The sequence below is a fragment of the Zeugodacus cucurbitae genome, chromosome 6 (genome assembly GCF_028554725.1).
Source record: "Zeugodacus cucurbitae isolate PBARC_wt_2022May chromosome 6, idZeuCucr1.2, whole genome shotgun sequence".
Taxonomy (NCBI): domain Eukaryota; kingdom Metazoa; phylum Arthropoda; class Insecta; order Diptera; family Tephritidae; genus Zeugodacus; species Zeugodacus cucurbitae.
Genome location: NC_071671.1, coordinates 43,940,635 through 43,958,808, shown reverse-complemented (window position 1 = coordinate 43,958,808; position 18,174 = coordinate 43,940,635). Strand labels below are relative to the sequence as shown.

General features: G+C 36.3%; 1 protein-coding gene across 1 annotated transcript; it reads left to right on the top strand.

The window, feature by feature from the left end:
- Positions 1-13,981: 13,981 nt before the first annotated feature.
- On the top strand, positions 13,982-17,748 carry LOC105209800 (maltase A1). Its single transcript, XM_011180401.3, has 6 exons — positions 13,982-14,277; positions 14,896-15,929; positions 16,617-16,764; positions 16,880-17,075; positions 17,326-17,466; positions 17,591-17,748. Exons 1-6 carry the CDS (start codon positions 14,103-14,105, stop codon positions 17,655-17,657), a joined length of 1,761 nt encoding a protein of 586 aa, XP_011178703.2. The 5' UTR covers positions 13,982-14,102; the 3' UTR covers positions 17,658-17,748.
- The last annotated feature ends 426 nt before the right edge of the window (positions 17,749-18,174 follow it).

Here is an 18,174-nt window from a genome sequence, read left to right as displayed (position 1 = left end):
ACTTTCTGATACGCAGACATATTCAAGTGACCTCGTATCAACGCATTTGTAATTTGAATTATTTTTAGTTGTAGTTGTAGTTGGGTATATGTATGTGTGTGTGTCTGAGTGTTTGCGCTGTGTTCACGTAATTCATACTATGTATACACGCACGTTGGCAAAATGCATAAGCGATCGACAAGCGCACGAATTTACAAGTGAATATACATACAAGCATACACACCTACGCGCACAGCTACAAATGCGTAACAAATTAAAAATACGATAAATGTTAGTCATACGCCATGTCGAACGAAATTGCTGCCCGTATGAGGTGCAGGTGTGCGGCCTCCGCTGCAATTCGCTTGTGTAAATATGCGTAAATAAAATATATTTTTCGCAGATGTGTATATTTGCACCGTTATTTATATATATACTTACGTATGTATATGCAGTGGTGAACGCAATCGTGTATTTGTTTAGTGTAATTTTTCTGCGATACAACAACACACACAAGCGGTCTCACGCACCGCTCCGCACCGGCGCTCAAATTGCATATTGTTTATTTACTTGCGTTGCTGTCATTTTTATTTTCCCTCCTTTATTTTATTGTTCTTCGATTTGTTGTCGTTTTGCCGCGTGTAACGGTGCTGCATTGCTGCACTTGTTGCCATTCACTGTTGTTGGTGTTGTTATTGTTGTTTTATTGTGGTCATATTGTTGTTACATATTATTATTTCAACTGTTTTTACCGTTATGCGCGCTATTGTAATCACCCGCAAGCAAATTGCTGCGCAACTAACAAATATACAACAAACACACAGTGGTATTGTAACTGTGGCATATTTACAGTTATCGGTGTGAATGTGTGTGTGTGTGCGCTGTGAAGCCGCATATTTTATAGTCGAGCAAATTTTTGCATGTGGTTAACCGCTTTTCATTGCTGCGGCCATTGCGGCTGTTGCAATGCGGCGCTGACTCTGCTGCGACAGTTGTTGCTCGCCACTCGCTCGGTCGCTGCCAGCTAGACGAGCAAACACATATACGCTTATACACACATGAATTTACCGCTTGTCGCGCGCATCGGGTAAGCGCGCAAAGTGTTGTTGTTGTTGTAATGGCAACTAATTTTTATTATTTTTCCATTTCGTTTTTGCTTTCATTATTTTGCTTATATTTATACCGTTATTTCACAGTTTTTCTGCACAATTTATTCGCTGTTTATTTACTTGTTGTTTTTGCTGTTATTTTTTCTTGCTTTGATCCTTTCTCGAAATACAATTGCAGATTCATCACATTACACCCAGCCCATTTTTGTTTATTTATTTTGCCTGATATTTATTGCAATTGTTTCGATTTTCGTTGTTGTTATTGTTGTTTGATTGTTTTGTTCATTGTCGAAAATTATGTCAAACTGAATGTGATGTGGAAAGAGAATTTATGTTTTTAGGTTTTTAGGTGGAAATTAGAATTGACCGACTGTGCAAATGTTAATATATTTGCGAATAATCGCTAAAATAATAACGGTAGTGTTTCTTGCCACCATTTTAGCACACTTTTTCGTAAACTAGTTCAGGTATTTGCTATTGAATGGTTGAAAGTCGATATAAAATTGTGATAATTACAATATGGTCTAGCAGTGGAAGTTAAACCTATACGAGGGCTGCTATATATATTTCTGGCCTAGGCAACACTAAGTGTTGCCAGGTGCAATCTGACATTTCCATTGGAAAGTTTGACATTTTTTAGCATCATCTCAGAACGATTTGTCATTTAATCGTGAATTGTTTTATTTACAGGGAATTAAAAATTTCATCTCGGCCAAAAAATGTGAATTAAAAAATTTACTTTTTCGAGGTACACTGAGAGTATACTGTAACTCAATTTTAAAGTCCATCTGATTCCTTCACTTTATAAGATAAGAAACCAATGAAGATAGCGAAATAAGACTTTACACAAATACTGTATATGATCCGTGGCATCACCGGTGCAAAAATTGGCAAAACCGGACTATAACTTTTCAATGCCCCGGATATCGAATATGGAAAAATCAGTGCCAAAGGGTAATTTTTCACCGTAAATATGGGTAAATCCCTCGGATATCTTAATTTAATTCAGAGGAAATCTTTTTCTTCTAATAGTGTGTCTCTGTATCAGAAATGGTTAAAATCAGGTCATAACTTCCCCTAGCTCTCATATAACTAATTATAGAATTTTCAAAAATACAATGGGCTTAATAGCTTATTAATCGGGTAATATATGAAATATCTTAGCCAAATTAAGAGAGCATATAATCTTAGATGTAATGTATGTTGGTGATGCAAATGAGTGAAACCGGTTCAGGAAGACCCTCAGCCGCTATACAATATATGATGATTATCGTTTTTCTACTGGACTTTATGCCGAATATATGGGTCAAATTAATATAGCAATAAATTGCGAGAGTTCAGTTGCCCCCGAACTTGGCCTTTCCTTACTTGTTGGTAAGTTCGAAATGGTAATATTTTGCTTTCATAGAAGCCCTCCAATGAATCGGCTATTATCCATTACAGCATGCAAAATTTCTATTGATATTGACGACGCTGCTCGAACCAAAGATTTTTCGAGGTTATCTATATTTCTGTCGGGTATTCTTTTTGTGTTTTTATATTTATATATTTTTTTGTATTCGACTGTTCACTAAGTTATTTCATTAGATGGCAACAGCTGATCTTACTGTATTTCCTCGCAGTAAACTTCACACTTAACCGCTTTGCCTTTACATATTGGAACAGTTGATATAGTGAGGCGTTTTTGAATTCAGCATATTTTACTATTTTGCTACCAAAAGGGTAAAAATACAGTTCATGCAAGGGAAAATTATGTGATTTGTACGGAGAAAATGTGTTGTTGAAAATGCCAAAATTGATCGATCTTGAGGATGCACCACGTCCTGGAAGGCCTCTTGAAGCCGACGAGGATGCAAATCATCGAGTAACAACAGAAAGATTGAAATTTGACTTGGATTTGGTATATGGTACCCTCATGTTATTACAGAACGAAATTTTTTTGTTTACATGAATGTCAAGAGCAAGAGATCATGGTTTTAAAAGGATAAACAAGCACAAAGCGGATAGTCACCTAAACAGTTTATATTGTCTATTTGATGGGATTTCGAAGGGATCGAGGATCATCAGGGTAAGGCGAGACCTCATACAAGTTTTACTACTCCCTTTTGTAGCTTGAATGTGTTGTGCTACCATACCCACCATATTCTCCAGACGTGGCACCTTCAGACAATTGCTTGTTCCGGTCTCTGATTACACCGTGGAATTGGATATTGGTCCCTTATTAACATAGATTGATATTAATTTTTATATTAGTTAATTTTTTTGTTTGGCTTAGCGAAACACCACGGGCAAAATGTACAAAACATGCTTTAAATAACAAAAACTGCATCAAAACTCATTTGATAATCATCTGAAAATCATAAAAACTTAAAATTCTCTTTCAACAAACTTTTTTCTCATTCGACACTCTTCAATTTCCCAGATCGATTCAAACCATTTATCCAATTATGTTATCCATTTTAGCGATTCCTTTTTCAATAGCCGCTTACATTTTCGAAAATTGCATGTATTGCTTGCAAACAAAGCGGACTGCGAACGGCGGGCAATTTTATTGATGGCGAACTTAAACCGAGCGCCAGAAAGTATGCAACGGAAAACAAATAAAACGCACATAAAATTGCAATAAAAGTGCTATACATCAAAACAACAACAACTATACACAACTAGTCGCCATAGAAAAATATGCATAGAAGATTATATTTCGTCATGCGAGTGCAAGTGCACTGCAAGTGGCGGCGACGCCTGCGTTCGACAGTGCGTATGAGTGATGACAAAGTTCGATGGCAGCGCGCAATCAACTATGTTACACACTCACATATGTAGATATGCATATGTATGTGTTGTTGTTGTGAATTTTAGTTTGTTTGCATGCGCGTTTATTGCACACAATATTACAGCGTGTTTGAAGTGTGCTTCGTTGTTGTTGCTCTTTGTTGTCGTTTCTGTGCTTGTTAAATAAACCATGCGAAATGGAATTGGATTTGATGGTTTGCCTTTAAGTGTGTTCTTTTTCATCGTATTTCGTTCTCCCTATGTTTCTGCTGCAAATCCATCTGCATGCGTTTGGCTTTTATTGACTAGCAATATTGTTAACATTTTTGGGATTGACAGCAAAAACACATGACGCACAGCTTGAGTGTTACTGAATGACACTGTTAATATAGTTTCATGTTTGCATAAACAAAAAACAAAAAAAAAAAATAAAATCGCATTTGTCACTTTCATATTTGTAGTGTTGTTGTAAATACAGTTAAAAATTGCGATTTGTGTCTGTTTTATACTTTGACATTTTAGCGCTTAGTTTGTGAGAGGCCTTTGAAGTGTCAAAGCGTCTCTGATTTCTAATAGCTAATTTGGAGAATTGTTGAAAAAATGTTCATAAATAATGCGACTTAAGTTCGAATGAAATGAAAATAGTATTGAATTAAACAGAATTGAAATACTGCTGAAAAAAAAAATATTATTTTTTACATTTGTTTATCAAGTACTAGTTACTCTCGGTAATATTACGCAAATGTTTGTTATAATTGAGCACTTACCGAATGCTTTGAGAGACTTTTTTACATCTAATTATTATATAGCTGTAAAATTGTATACAGATATTTTTTTGAAAGATGGCTACTCTATTCCAAAATATATTTGGATTTAAGCTACCCTGGATATATTTCGAATGCTATTTTTAGTAGCATGGGATTTTCTCTAATTATCTTTAGCTTTACATTTTTCGAAGGCTGACAACTCTGATCCAAAATAAGTCGGTTTAAGCACTTTTCGAATAATTCCCAGAAAGTTTCCCTAAACATAAAATTTTTGGTATATTTTGTAATATTTACAGGTTTTTAATAGGTGGCAACTCTGATCCAAATTATATCTAAATTAAAGCTTACCATTGCGTTTTGGCGTAATTCTAACTTTCATAAATGCCATTATACTGTCAACTGTCGGTTAAGTATTAGACCAAACCAGTTTTTCGAATGATTGAGCGATAAGTCTTTTTCTTCCAACATTTGCATACACGATTGCAATATTTGCCCTCGAATTTTGAAATTGAGCATATTGTCATCATGTTACTGGAAAAGTAAAATCATGGGCATCATTCAGATTTCTCTTATTGCAAATGTATTTGGTCAAAACTTAAAGCTATGGGTCGTTCTTCGAAAAAAATATCGGATTGATATATCAAAACTGCTTAATAAATAATATTCTTTATCTCATTACATTGTTTAGATTATTTGGGGAACGTGCGTTATTGATACAGCCTTCAGTATGGGATTATTATAATGCTTAGTACTCTTCCTTGAAATATAACTGCTAAATTATTTCCAGTATCTGAGGAGCTTAAAGGTCTCCAACTACCTCCAAAACTTCTTCCACATTCATTGCATATACATATATTATATTTAAGCATCACCCCGTTCAGATCTAAAGCACTGCATCACCTCTCCCCCTTCATCCGCACAATAAATGTCTGCCAAAACTCGTAGTCACTTAATTTTTACCAACATAACACAGAACATTTCAACTTTACTGTTTGTGCTTGATGTTGACAACAACTTCAGCGACCACAATTTGCATTCAACGACAAAAGCTGAAGAAGAGTGGCAAATCCTAGAACTGGTGACAGTCATTACAAATAAATTTTTAGACCCACCTCTTACTTGGGAAATAACTGTACATAGCGTCATGTTAAATGCGCTAAATGTACTAACGGTATAAATGTATATATGTATACACCACTGAGCAAGAACGCAATATAATTAGTTATGTACATGTACGAGTATATGTCGTACTCAAGCAAGGCACTGCAACAGTCACAGTTTAGCTAGCAACTTATCTACTTAGTGGCAACAACAATAAACGAATTTTCTATAATCACCCACTAGGAAATAAAAAATCTCTAGTCATCTCTTAATTTATCAAAATGAATAATCACCAAATAATTTTCGAATCGTTCTAATCGTTGAATAGGTGTATGAGATTAAAATGCCGACGAGGAAACTTTCCAGCGTATTCAACAACAGCTCATCAATACTTTGAAGTGGCCATACTTATTTTAAAGATAGTTGGGAAACAAGTTAACAATCTTACGGTGTTAAATAGTTCTATAGTACATTTCTAAGGATAAAAGATATTTTAATTAAGGCAGTTGAAGTGCTGAAAGTATGATGAGTTTAGTTCAAATGCGATCGGGGTATATTATTGAATAATACTATAGAGCTGGAAATAAGATTATAATACTCTATCAATGGAATATTCGAAATTGCGCAATTTTAAAAATAACCGATTCGATTTGGAAAAATTTATTTTGAACGCCACATAGTTTCCATTAGATATGATAAAAGTAGACATTGCAGACAATTATAAACTCTCACAATTTATTTATCTGAATTTATTAATATAACACACAATTTGACCCACATATTCGTTATATATATGATATAAAGTCCATTGCAAGTTTGAAAACCCCAACATTAAATATATGTGAGATAGGGGAAGTTAAGACCCGAAATATATTCCCTCTGAATTTCTTTAAAATATCACAGAGACTCGTCTATATTTTCAGTAAAAAATTTTTAGAAGCACTGAGGTTCTCATATTCGATATATAGGGTCTTGAAACTTATGGTCCGATTTCGATAATTTCGATCTTTAAATGCAGTATTTTTGCAAAGTTCTGTTCCGTTAGCTATACTAGTACTTACTTTATACATTGTACAGCAAACGATTCAGATCGTCTTCAAAGTTCTAGTATATGGGAGGTATATTTTCACAATATAATATTTGGGAAGCTAGGAAGATATTATAAACCGAATTTCAGTGGAATTGGTGGGCTAGTTTCGAAGATATGGTTTTTGACCCGTAAGTGGGCGGTACCACGCCCATTTAACATTTTGTATACCATTTTGAGTGCTGCTCTTCTATGCCATCTTTCTAATGAAATTTAAGGTTTCTGGTGGTTTTCCTTCCTGAATTAAAGCATTTTTAGTAGTTTACGAGATATGTACAAAAATTTAGTGGAGGGCGGGGCCACGCCTACTTCTTCAAAAAAATTACATCCAAATATGCCCCTTCCTAGTGCGATCCTTCATACCAAATTTTAGCAATAGCTTAATTTATGACTTAGTTATGGCACTTTATATGTTTTCGGTTATTGCCATTTTGTGGGCAGTGGTCCAATTTTGCCCATCTTCGAACCTAACCTTCTTATGGTCCCAAGAAACACGTCTTCCAAGCTTCATCAGGATATTAGGACACACAGACATACGGATTTGGGCTTATATGTCTCACTCGTTTATTGATAGGACTTACAACCAATCGCCCTCTTTTGCAGGGTGGCTGAGTAAAACTACATCGGTTTGCTTACATTATTAACAAAAGTTGATCTTCATATTGGTTGTAGCTTAGTGTGTCATTCACTCATTGCATTTCCTACCGAGTCTACGCGCCAGCACTTTAGCCCAATTGCGTTGCATACCCCAACCATGTCGAGTACATAACATAGTTCTACATTTGTATTTGTATGCTTATGGTCCGGTGTTGTAATAGAAAATTATGAAAATTATCTCATTCGCATTTTCGCGTTGCCAACAATGCATAAAGAGAGGCGCAGTCATTGCGGTTTGGGACAAGAGCAGCGGGTACAAACTAACGGCTGTCAGGACAGGAAAAACGGTGCCGGTAGTGGTGAACAGGAGCAAAAGGACCACAACATGCACTTCCCCTTTTAAATGTCCACCGCACGAACGGAAATGTTCTGGCAGTCATTACTTTTGCGCTTTCACTAAATGCACGCACAGCCGCACCGCCCGGCGCTATGCAAAGCGAAAAGCAGCACTCGCATAGCAAATGTTAGACAGCATGATTGCGAGTGAATGTGTGTGTGTGTGCACATTGTACTCATATTAGACATTGCAGTTAGCTCTGCGTATTTATATGTACTCCAATGTATATATATATATACATATGTATGTATGTCTGTGTGTATGTGTTGCTGAGTGCTTAGGGCAATACTATTTGCATTATTTCATTGTTGCTGCTGCTACTGAGTCTTCGCTGTTGTCGTTGTTGCTATTGCATTTGCGGCCATTGTTGCTGCCTCACTGCGTCACAGCACACACACACACACATACATACATACAATGACATGGAATGGACTGAGTGACCGCACTTACTTTGTACTTCATACGCTTACGTTCACATTCATTTGCAGGAGCATTAGGGGCATTAGCAGCGTTGCGGGGGCTATGCACATTTGTTGGAGGTGGAGGGCAGTGCGGTGTGCGCTCATATTCACTGCTTATAATGAAATGATAGTGAAATTAAAAATCGCTGCGCTTTGTGCTTCATTATGTGCATGTGTTTCTCTTTCTCACGCTCTCTATCTGTCTGTATGTGCGTTAAGTGCAAATAAATGCATTTTGGAGTAATGCCAATGGCAGTGAAAAAGGCGGTGAAATCAAAACAAAATAAATTATGATATGAAAATGAAAAAAAAAAACCGTATAAAATGGTGATTTTTTGGCGTAAAAGACAATGATGTCAAAATCACAGTAAAAGGCGGTGCACCATAAATTTCAAATGTGCTCAAGTATATGTGTTTGTACGTTTGCTCAAGCTGATGAGTCCTTCCATGTATTTACATATGCATGTGTGCGAGATTAATATGGAACTTACTGCGCTTAAACACAGAGCTTTTGTCATAAAAAAATTTTGGAAACTTTTCAGTTAATTTTTAAAATGATCATATACATTTGCCAATTTTTATTGTTATTTCCTTTTTATTTTTATTTAAATTTGTACATTACCTCAGTCGCTTGTGAAGATTGTTCAAAATTATTTAGGTCTACAACTTTGCTTACGCCGTTTTTTGTATATTTAAGGTTTTTTTGTATAAAAAAGGCTACAAAAATGTTATTCAAAATATTGGCCGTCACTAGCTACTACTTTTGACCATCTTTCTGGCAGCTTACGTATTCCGTGCAAATGTCGAGAATTCGGCTCAAAAAGTGACATTTTTATACACTCGCAACAAAAGTTGCTATGAGAGTATTATAGTTTTGTCCACATAATGGTTGTTTGTAAGCCCTAAAACTAAACGAGTTAGATATAGGGTTATATATGCCAAAGTGATCAGGGTGACGAGTAAAGTTCAAATTCGGATGTCTGTCTGTCCGTCCGTCCGTCTGTCCGTCTGCCCGTCCGTGCAAGCTTTAACTTAGGTAAAAATTGAGATATCTTAATGAAACTTGGGACCTTCTTGGCACCATAAGAAGGTTAAGTTCGAAGATGGCCGGAAACGGACCACTGCCACGCCCACAAAATGGCGATAACCAAACACACATAAAGAGCTATAACTAAGCCATAAATAAAGTTATGAAAATAAAATTTGGAACATTGGATCGCATTAGGGAGGGGCACATTTGAATGTAATTATTTTTGAAAAGTGGGCGTGACCCGCCCCCAAATAGGTTTCCTGTATATATCTTGCAAACCAATTAAGCTATATAAACAAAACTTTCTGCAGTCGTTTCTTTTAGCCGTTTCCTAATACAGTACAAAAATTAAAGAAATCGGATATTAACAACGCCCACCTCCCATACAATGGTTAGGTTGAAAATTGCTAAAAGTGCGTTAACTAAGAAATGGCAGAACGAAGCTGGACTCAGAATTTTTACAAAATGGAAAATGGGCGTGGCGTCGCCTACTTATGGGTCAAAAACCATATCTCAAGAACTACTCGACAAATTTCAATGAAATTCGGTATATAATATTTTCTTGACACCCTGATGACACTGGTGGAATATGGGCGAAATCGGTTCACAACTACGCCTACTTCCCATATAACTCAATTTTGAATTCCATCTGATTCGTTCACTTTATAAAGTATACATAAGGAACCAATGAAGATAGCGGAATAAAACTTTACAAAATAGTGCATATCATCTCTGGCTTCACTTGAAAAAAAATTGTCGAAAACGAACTATAACTTTTCAAGGCCCCAGATATCGAATATGTTGAACTCAGGGCCTAAGGGTAAATTTTAACCGAAAATATGGTAAATCTCTCAGCTAATTTAATGTAAATCAGAGGAAATTGTTTTCATCCAATAGTGTGTCTCTGTTCCAAAAATTATTAAAATCGGGTCACAACATCTCCTAGCTCCCATATAATTATAGGTTTTTCAAAAATATCATCCCCTAGCTCCCATATACCTAATTATAGGTTTTTCAAAAATTTTGTTGGGCATTATTACGCATATATGTATGCGTATAGTATTGGTTATAGTGTACCTTGCTGGTGAAATTTAATGAAATCGGTTCAGGAATTACCTCAGCCCTCATATACTATATCTAACGATTTTCGTTATTCTATTAAACTTTGAGCCGAATTTAATAAAATTTCTTCAATAAATTGCGAGAATATAAAATGTTCGGTTACACCCGAACTTAGCCTTTCCTTACTTATTTCAGTTGAGAATAAGTTTGGGATGCAAACAGATCTGTACAAATATTTGTTGGGTTAATGTTGACACAAATGTCCAAGAGCGATATAAAAAAAATCGATTTAATCGACCAGTGCTTGACCCTAGAGACATCTATTGGAAAACGGCGGAAGCAAAGTTGTAGACATAATATATTTTATTTTATAAAAAAACTTTTAACACCCTGTAAATGATAGCTGTCTCACAAATTTGAAATAACAAGTGCTAACGACTTCATTGCAAGCTTACACATAAATAATTATTATTTTTATGCACTTTTTATTTGTGTTGACTCTCATTTATTGCTCTCTCCACATACATATATCATGAGAATCCCGTCCTCCTATAATCACTTTTATTCTTCAACACCCCTTAGATCACATTTTACTGTCAACAATAGTCTGCCTTCAGTGCAAACATTGTCATTTGTCTGCAGTCTGCATTTAAAATTGTTGCATTTGACGCCTAAGATAATATGGCGTTTAAGTGCATTTTACAAAGTATTATTGGCGGCAGCCGGATTTTATGTGTGGCAAACAGTCTTTCAGATGGGTTCTTAAATTTTTATGACAGCTCGATTATAATGACTATTAAACTGGCGTCAATATTTGTGGTAAGATTAAAGTGTTAAAAAATAAAAATCTAAGTCGTATTTTTTTCAAGCATTTAAATTGAGCTTAGGAGCTGTACTTAGTTTTAACTCAATACATCTTTAGAAACTTTGGACACCACAGCTTAGACAGGTTTTACTGTATATAGTTTCCAATTCCGTAAATGAAAAGTTTAGTGACAAGCATCCATTTTTTGTTTCTTATAGCTTAAATAATATAGCCTGAAAAATGTCGAAACAAATATTTCTTAGAAAATATTTATAATAATGCTGAGGAATTTCCGAATTTCCGATAATGTATGAAGATAATGACGATGAAAAGGAAAATTTAATAAATATATGTAGTCGACAAAAGAGCTCCAAATTTCTTTAAAATTTTGTAGAATAAATATAAAAACTTGGACAATATAATGAGAATGGATCTGCTTGGAAATATTGGCAGGTATATGTAAAGATACGGCTTTTGTATTAGGAAATGTAAGACGTGTCACTGCAGTCTATTGTAACCATATGGGATGAGTGATGACTCATCACTACGTGGAGAAGAATCGTTGCTAACCACTCCCAAGTGAATGACAATCAAAGACTTTCCTCACTTACGTGAACTTCTACACATGTTCCCATCGTTATTGTACAAATAGATATATATTAAGCTTTGGTATGTTGAGTGTTAAAACAATCGAACAGGTGGTATATCTACTAGCGCAGTTAGATCTATATCAAAAATATTATCGGATTTATTATGTTTTTAAAGAGATTTAAATAAATTTACGGATGGCTCGAAAATGGAGGACGGAGTAGGCGCGGAGATATACTGTCCAGAGTTAGGTGTAAGGAAACCATTTAAACTACCGGATCACTGCAGTATATTTCAAGCGGAGGTGTTGGCAATTTGAAAAGCCACTGAGCTATCCTTAAGCGCTCCAACAGGATACTCTAAAGTCAATATAAACTTAGACAGCCAGGCGGCAATCAAGGCAATATACTCCTTCAGCATATCTGGCAAAAGTGTCTTATGTGGTAGGTCAGCAGTGGATATGTCGCCAGAAATAGGCGACTTCATTTATACTGGGTACCAGGCCACAAGGGTATAGAGGCTAACGAGGTAGTGGACGAGATTGCCAAAGAGACGTAAAACTGTCATCTGAAAGCATGATCGACGTAGATAAACCTATACACTGTCTATATGAAGATCTAGACAGAAACATGCTAAAAAAGTTCAAAGCGCGTTGGAAGAATCTACCGGGATGCAAAACCGCAAATGTTATGAGTAAAGCGGTAGATGAGAAGTACACGAGATTTCTATTGACGCTCGATAGAAGCATATGTAGGAATATGGTCGGCATACCCACAGGTCACTGACTTGTGGCAACGCAGGCCTACAAGATGGGCCTTATAAATCGCGAAGTCTGCAGGAAATGTCAAGAGCAAGGCACCAGAGAAACAATGGATCACCTCTTCTGTGAGTGTCCTACATTATCAAGACAAGATCTCTATCATTAATATCGGAGAACACAGCTTGACTTGAAAATACAAAAAAAAAAAAAAATAACAAAATCATACGCCTCACCTTTAAAAAGCGAGGGAATGCTTTTAACCACATTTGTATGTTACGAAAAAGCGAACGATTTAAGGGAGTTCATTATGACTTTGTGGGAATAATAGTCTCTAGTAACATGTTCCTTAAATACTAAGTTATTAATTATACCTTAAATTCCACATTGATTACTTCACTCCATAGCAACCCACTTCAAAACTACTCCCAGCAAACTCACACTTCACTGAAAGTCAGAGAGTAGATAAATAGAAATTAATTGTTTAATTTAATTTAACGAATTTGTATCTAATATTTACGTGCCACTACGTTAATATCCATTGAGACGTCATAAAGTGACAACGAGCGCGCTGGAGATGCTTATCAAGCCTTTGACTGCTGAGTGTGATCAACACATCATTTGCCGGTAGGTGGTCAACGCACACTCACACACAAAAACACACATGTGAATTTAATAACAAATTCGGTCGTTGTTTTGCTGTGCTTTCGAGCAAACGTACTAGATAGCTGGGCGCTCTCACATGTCCAATTAAACGGTGTAATTGCTAAGCAAATAATGAAAATTGCGATTAATCAACACGCCGGCGCGCCACAACTACAAATTTTCGCACGTTAATTAAACGGAAACAAATTTGATGCATAACAAAAATAAAATCGTCACAAAAACACAATTATGCAACCGTATGTGAATATATGTGAGCTCGTGCGCTGGAGTGTCTCTAAGTAATTACATACTTGAGCTGATAACTACCGCTGACGAATTTTCACTATTTTTTAGCAACAAATATCAAGTTCATTTTTGAAATGGAAATTTACAACTAATATACACTGAGCGGTTAATTTGCTTGTTAAACTAATGGTCAATTATGAGATGGGATTTCATTTTAGTAAAAAAATGTGTTTTTTTAGTTCAAAATTCGCAATATATAATGCTGTATTATAATGGCGCTAAATTTAATGGTATATTAAGCAAGCAAAAAACCCAAAATTAGATGGCTAAGAACTAGCACATAACTATTAAACCATAAACAGAAATAACAATTCATAGAAAGCAGAGTTTGTTATAAACAAAAGATATAACAATTTCCACACATTTTGTTCTAAACCGAAATATTTGTTATTGTCAAGTTTTCAATTTTTTTGTTTGAGTGCTCACCTGAACACATCATGATTGCATCACTTAGCGTACTATTTTTTTTTTGCGTGTAATCAAATCAGAAGCGACCTATAAATATCAGACGTTATTCTGATTTCTAGTTCAGTTGTGATTCGCCGCGGTTTAACACTGCTGACAGGTGCTTAAAACTACCTAGTCTCTTTAAAATCACATAGGAAATTAAATTGTGTTCGAATTAATATTGAAAACTGTATGGTTAAAGCATTCATTATGCATTTCTGTCGTGTTTTACTTGCCGCGCTAACCCTTTTTGGGTTTCGTTCGAATCTGGTGCGCACCAAAGAATGGTGGGAAAATGCCAATTATTATCAAATATATCCGCGTTCATTTAAAGATAGTAATGGCGATGGTATCGGTGATTTGAATGGTAAATATTTTTTAGAAAAGTAATTATAAAATAATTGAGTTGAACGGGAACGACACAGAAAAGGAGAATGTGCTGAAACGAAGTCAGAATTAAAGATAAGTAGGAAGTTTGTTTAAAAAAATTAAAACTTAAAAAAGTTTTGGAACCGACTAAGTCTTTAATTGAAGCAGACAGAGTAAGACGACTAGAATGTCGAGAATAAACGTGTGGTTGTCCTATGGCCTGGAAACAGGGTTTCATAGTCTAGAACCTATGTTCTATACTGCATTATAATCAGTAGTGACTAGTTTTCCGATCTTTGGTTCAGTAGATCACAGCATCTCGATTATTAAAATATTTTTATTCTGAATAATCAAAAAATAACTGGGTTTATAATTATGGAATGTCTGAAGATCTTTAGCTCGATGAATCTTTCCTTATTCTTTCTATAAGTATTTAATCCTTTTTCCATTTCACTAGTTAGACTTCTATACCAATGATCGGATGGTTGGGAGCGTTCAAGCCTCTGCTGATATGAAATATTAAATTATTTTCCAATTTTTTTTTTTTTTGAATTTCGTTATACTTATATTGTTTTCAAAATGTGTCCACTCAGTACCTCCTTCCCCCCTCTTCCAGGCATTACACAGAAGCTACAATACCTTAAAGATATCGGTTTCACTGCCGCTTGGCTTTCGCCGATTTTCAAATCACCCATGGTTGACTTTGGTTATGATATCTCCGATTTCTACGCCATACATCCCGAATATGGTACCATGGAGGATTTCAAAGCGCTTGTGGCACGCGCCAAACAAGTTGGCATACGTATAATACTCGACTTTGTGCCAAATCACACGAGTGATGAGTGCGAATGGTTTGCGAAGTCGGTGAATCGTGAACCGGGCTACGAAGACTTTTACGTCTGGTCTAACGGCACGGTGGACGCAAATGGTAAACGCCAGCCGCCGAGCAATTGGGTTAGCGCATTCCGTTACAGCGCCTGGGAGTGGAACGAGAAACGTCAACAATACTATCTGCATCAGTTCTCCATCAAACAGGCGGATTTGAATTTCCGCAATCCATTGGTTGTGGCGAAAATGAAAGAGGTGATGCGCTACTGGTTGGATATAGGCATTTCGGGATTCCGCATTGACGCTCTGCCCTTCATGTTCGAGAAAGGACCCGATGCGAATGGCAACTTCCCTGATGAACCGGTTATTGATAATGTAAGCGAATGCCCCGATCCCGACGACTGGTGTCACTTGAATCACACCTACACACAAGATCAACCGGAATCCATTGAAATGGTGTACCAGTGGCGCGAACTCGTCGAGCAATACAGGAAGGAGAAAGGTGGTGAATCGATTGTACTCCTAACAGAGGCCTATACGACTCTGGATAATTTGATGTTGTACTACGGAGATGGGCAGCGAAATGGTTCGATGGTGTCGTTCAATTTCTTCTTCATGCGAGCTGTGAAGAATGATTCCACGGCCCCTGAAATTGTGGATTACATTGAAGAGTGGATGCAACGCATGCCGATGGATGTGCAGGCCAATTGGGTTTTGGGTAATCATGATAATCCGCGATACTCAACACGTTTAGGTGTTCAACGTGCGGATTTGTTCACGATTATGTTGCAGACATTGCCGGGAAATGCCGTCACTTACAATGTATGTATTGCTAATATTTATTTAAATGTTTTCTTTCTGTCTCTTATTTCAGTAACAATTTTCATTAGCTGATTATATTGTTGGAAGTACCCATAGTCGTGTCTTCGTTAAAAGTTCCTAAGTTCTAAGTTAAAACAATATAAAGAGTTATCAATAGATATGTTCATATTCGAATCGAGGAATATAAGAATTCAAGCATACATTAAATTTAGCGACTGTTTAATTTATCTTTTACTTTAAATGAATGGAAGGTCTTCCCTTTTGTCACCAGATTGCTTCTTAAACCCATTTGAACCGATAGCTCAGTCTCTTTATTATTTACTCTGTCCAAAAATTTGTTTAGTTACTGTCATTCTTCGTTGAATATATATAAACTAATGAAGTCAATTGGTCCATTTGAGTTAAAATTGATTTTATAGGATTCGACTGACTCTATTTTATTAGGGCTCCGACGAACGTTACTGGACGGTGCCAAAGTACTTACGTAACCTCATTAGAACAAATTGTTCATTTGTGTCGTCCCATTCATTATACCATTTATGTGGAGTGAGCTTTGCTTTCCTCAGCTTAGTTTTGTTCCTAATTTAAGCCCAGAAAATCCCAAAACTACTGTCTCAGAAATCTGATTTCGGACTTGAACTCTCCTTCTGAAAACTATTACTTAATTAAATATACAAATATTTTTAGGGCGAAGAGTTGGCCATGACTGACGGTGAGGTCACATGGGAGGAAACTGTCGATCCACAAGGTTGCAATGCGAACCCCAGCAACTATGAGAGTTATTCGCGCGATCCCTGTCGCACACCCTATCAGTGGGATGCATCGAAGAATGCAGGTGAGTAAGCAGAGATAACTGAAAGCTTGCATTATTTTAAAATTTTGCTGCTTAAATTAATGATTCATACAAATATTCTAACTCCTTTATACTACTCTCTATTCTTCTCTTGCAGGCTTTTCCTCCGCGGCGCGGACTTGGTTGCCAGTCGCCAGTAATTATCGCACAAATAATGCCTTGGCACAATTGCGTGCACCAAAAAGTCATTTACAGTTATTTATGAAATTAATTCGCCTACGCCAGTTGAGCTCGCTACAAGATGGCGCACTCAAGATAAAAGCAATCGGCACGGACATCATCATCTACTCACGGTGAGTAAGAAGTATACACTCACACAGAAAAGTATATATACTGTTATCGTTAAATACTAGTTATTATAGTTTTAGCGCACTCACAATGCACTCAAGTGGCGCCACTCACACGCACTCATTGCATAATGCACTTGATGGTGGTGCCACTGAAGGAGCGTTGAGCTTAGTGTCAAGCCTCTAAGTTCGATTGCAATTTGTTGCGCATTTTGTTTCGGAATTAATTCTTGCTTTTTTGCTCTTTTCTCTGCAGCGAAGCACCGGGTGACGATTTGTTTGTGATTGTGCTCAATCTGGGTGGCAAAGAGCAAAGTTTGAATATCAATGAGCACTTCGATATGGGTCGCCAGGCGGAGGTGATTACTTCATCACTGCAGTCGCGCTATTACGATGGGTGAGTGTGGGGGAATAAGGTTGAGTTTTGTGTTTCTGTAGTTAAGGGATTAGTAGCTGCAGCGCTTTCGCTTTCGATAAATCGGATAAACATGCTCATCTATGTTTATATGTTTTATTTTCAGTATCGTTGTTGACCCAAGCAAATTTGTGGCTGAGCCTTATGTCGGCGTGGTTCTCGTGAAATTTTGAGATCTTTTGGTGGTGATAACCAAAGCGGTATTTTTCGCAGTTTTAAATACATTTTTGTGATATCAATAAAACTGAATGAAAGCTCAATTAATTAAGCCTTTGAATATGTGGGGTGATTTGCATTCATATCAATATCAAAAGGATTATATTTATTGTATTCTGCTAAGTTTGAGGTATTCTATAGTATTAATGATAGACCCATTTACAGATTTGTTAGTGTCTTGTAACCCAGAGCTATATGGTTTAGTAAGGGAAGTTGAAGTTCGTTGTCAATGGATTAGAGTTGCAGAACGGTCGATAGTCACATCATTCGTTAGTTTAGAGAAAACTTTTTTGTATTGAACTTTCTAGAAAAAAAAACAAGTAAGGAAGGGCTAAGTTTGGGTGTAACCGAACATTTTATACTTTCGCAATTTATTGATGTAATTTTATAAAGATAACACAATTCGACCCATAAATTCGGCATTAAGTTTAATAGAATAACGAAAATCATCATAAATAGTATATGGGGACTGAG